Source organism: Triticum dicoccoides, chromosome 5A (assembly GCF_002162155.2).
Source record: "Triticum dicoccoides isolate Atlit2015 ecotype Zavitan chromosome 5A, WEW_v2.0, whole genome shotgun sequence".
Classification (NCBI taxonomy): domain Eukaryota; kingdom Viridiplantae; phylum Streptophyta; class Magnoliopsida; order Poales; family Poaceae; genus Triticum; species Triticum dicoccoides.
The window spans coordinates 308486556-308488040 of NC_041388.1; the positions used below are offsets into that span (position 1 = coordinate 308486556).

Sequence of the window (1485 nt, forward strand, 5' to 3'; positions counted from 1 at the left end):
ACGGGAGCAAGGAATGAGCTAGGAGAAAGTCACATGGCAAAGAAAATCTCGGATTTGATCAAAATTTGAGCCAAGAACAAGGCAAATCGAAACCTCAGCTGAGCTCGGGCGAAGAAGAGAACCTGCAAGATCCAAACATTATCAAGCTACGAAGTCAGCGAAGTAGGGCGAATCTGCCTAACCACGAACTGAGCAAAATAAAAAGCTTGAGCAAGCAAACCCCCAAAATCCACCAGAAATGGAAAGCAGCACGCGACAACAGAGGCAAAATCTAGACGCAATTCAGCTGCGGCCGACGATGACAACACCAAAACAAGAAATTATGCACAGGAATGCACAGGACAGCAGCGAGAGAACAGAGATCCAGCAAGGGCGGAAGGCGGAGCAGATCGGTACCTGGAATGTGGTCTTGAGCGGCTCCTCAACTGCAGGAAGCAAGGAAGAAAGCAAGGGCGCATCTCAGCGAAACAGGAATGAACGGGGGAGAAGAAAGGTGTGCTTTCATTCCCTTCTCTGAAACGAACAATGGAAAGAAGAGCAAGAGCTGACTCACGCTGCTCCATGAGCACGGAGAACTGCTTGATGGCCTCCTCCGAGGCGGCCGCCATTGCCGGCGACGGTCGTCGCGAGGGGAGGAGAAGGGGGAGACTTGCGGGGCTCTGGAGCTGGAGGCGAGGTCAAACCTCAAACGGGGAGAAAGCAGAGAGATAGAGAGTCTTGTTTGCCTTTTGAGCTCCCCCTGCCAGCTGCCCTCGCTGGTCCGAGGTGACGCTGCTGCGCTCTGCTCCCGCACGCTGCGTATGTGCGTATGTGTGGGGTGGGAGGGGGAGGGGAGGAGGAGGAAGGCGCTGCTTAAGAAGAAGGAAAGGGACAGCAAAAGCCCGTTTTATTTTCGTCTTCTCGTTTGTTTATTTGGGGTTTAACTTGGTTTAGGTTTGGTTTGGTGCTTTTGTGTAAAAGCTGCTGGTAACCACTGTTACTGCCACGGGGTCTCGTTACTTAGGCTGGCGCTTTTCTGCTAGTACCGATGCAGTGCTGTCTAACCTTGCGAGGCAGAGTATAAACACGTGGAACTCACTGTTCCACTGTTAGGCCGAAAGCTGCACACTCCTTCGTCACAAGATTTTGGGACCAAGGTACTCCCTCCTTTCCTAAATATAAGGCACGTGTTGACTTTTCTGAACTTCGTCACACAATTTTGATTATAATTTTCATTTAGTGTATGCCTATGGAACTAAAATAATTTTATAAAGACAAATACAATGATGCTATTGATGCATGTATATATTAATGATCAAAGTTATGCATCAAAGACCGTACAAAATCAAACGCGCCTTATATTTTGAGAAGGAGGAAGGAATACTTTGCATTATGTTTTGAGATAGATCTGACCATATGGACCGACACAGCCCGACCCACCTACAAAATGGCTTGGCACAACATGGTCTATGTTGGCCCTTTTATAAAAGGGTCGCACGATGCCGG

General features: G+C 48.9%; 1 protein-coding gene across 1 annotated transcript in view; it reads right to left on the reverse strand.

Annotated features, from left to right (window-relative positions):
• Nucleotides 1-834, reverse strand: part of LOC119301156 (phosphatidylinositol/phosphatidylcholine transfer protein SFH9-like) — a 6389-nt gene extending 5555 nt beyond the window's left edge. The window contains exons 1-2 of the mRNA XM_037578065.1: nt 554-834; nt 397-425 (exon numbers count right to left, since the gene is read on the reverse strand). Coding sequence (XP_037433962.1) covers nt 397-425; nt 554-608 — 84 coding nt within the window. The 5' untranslated portion in view covers nt 609-834. The remainder of the gene's footprint in view (nt 1-396; nt 426-553) is intronic.
• Between the last annotated feature and the right edge of the window lie 651 nt (nt 835-1485).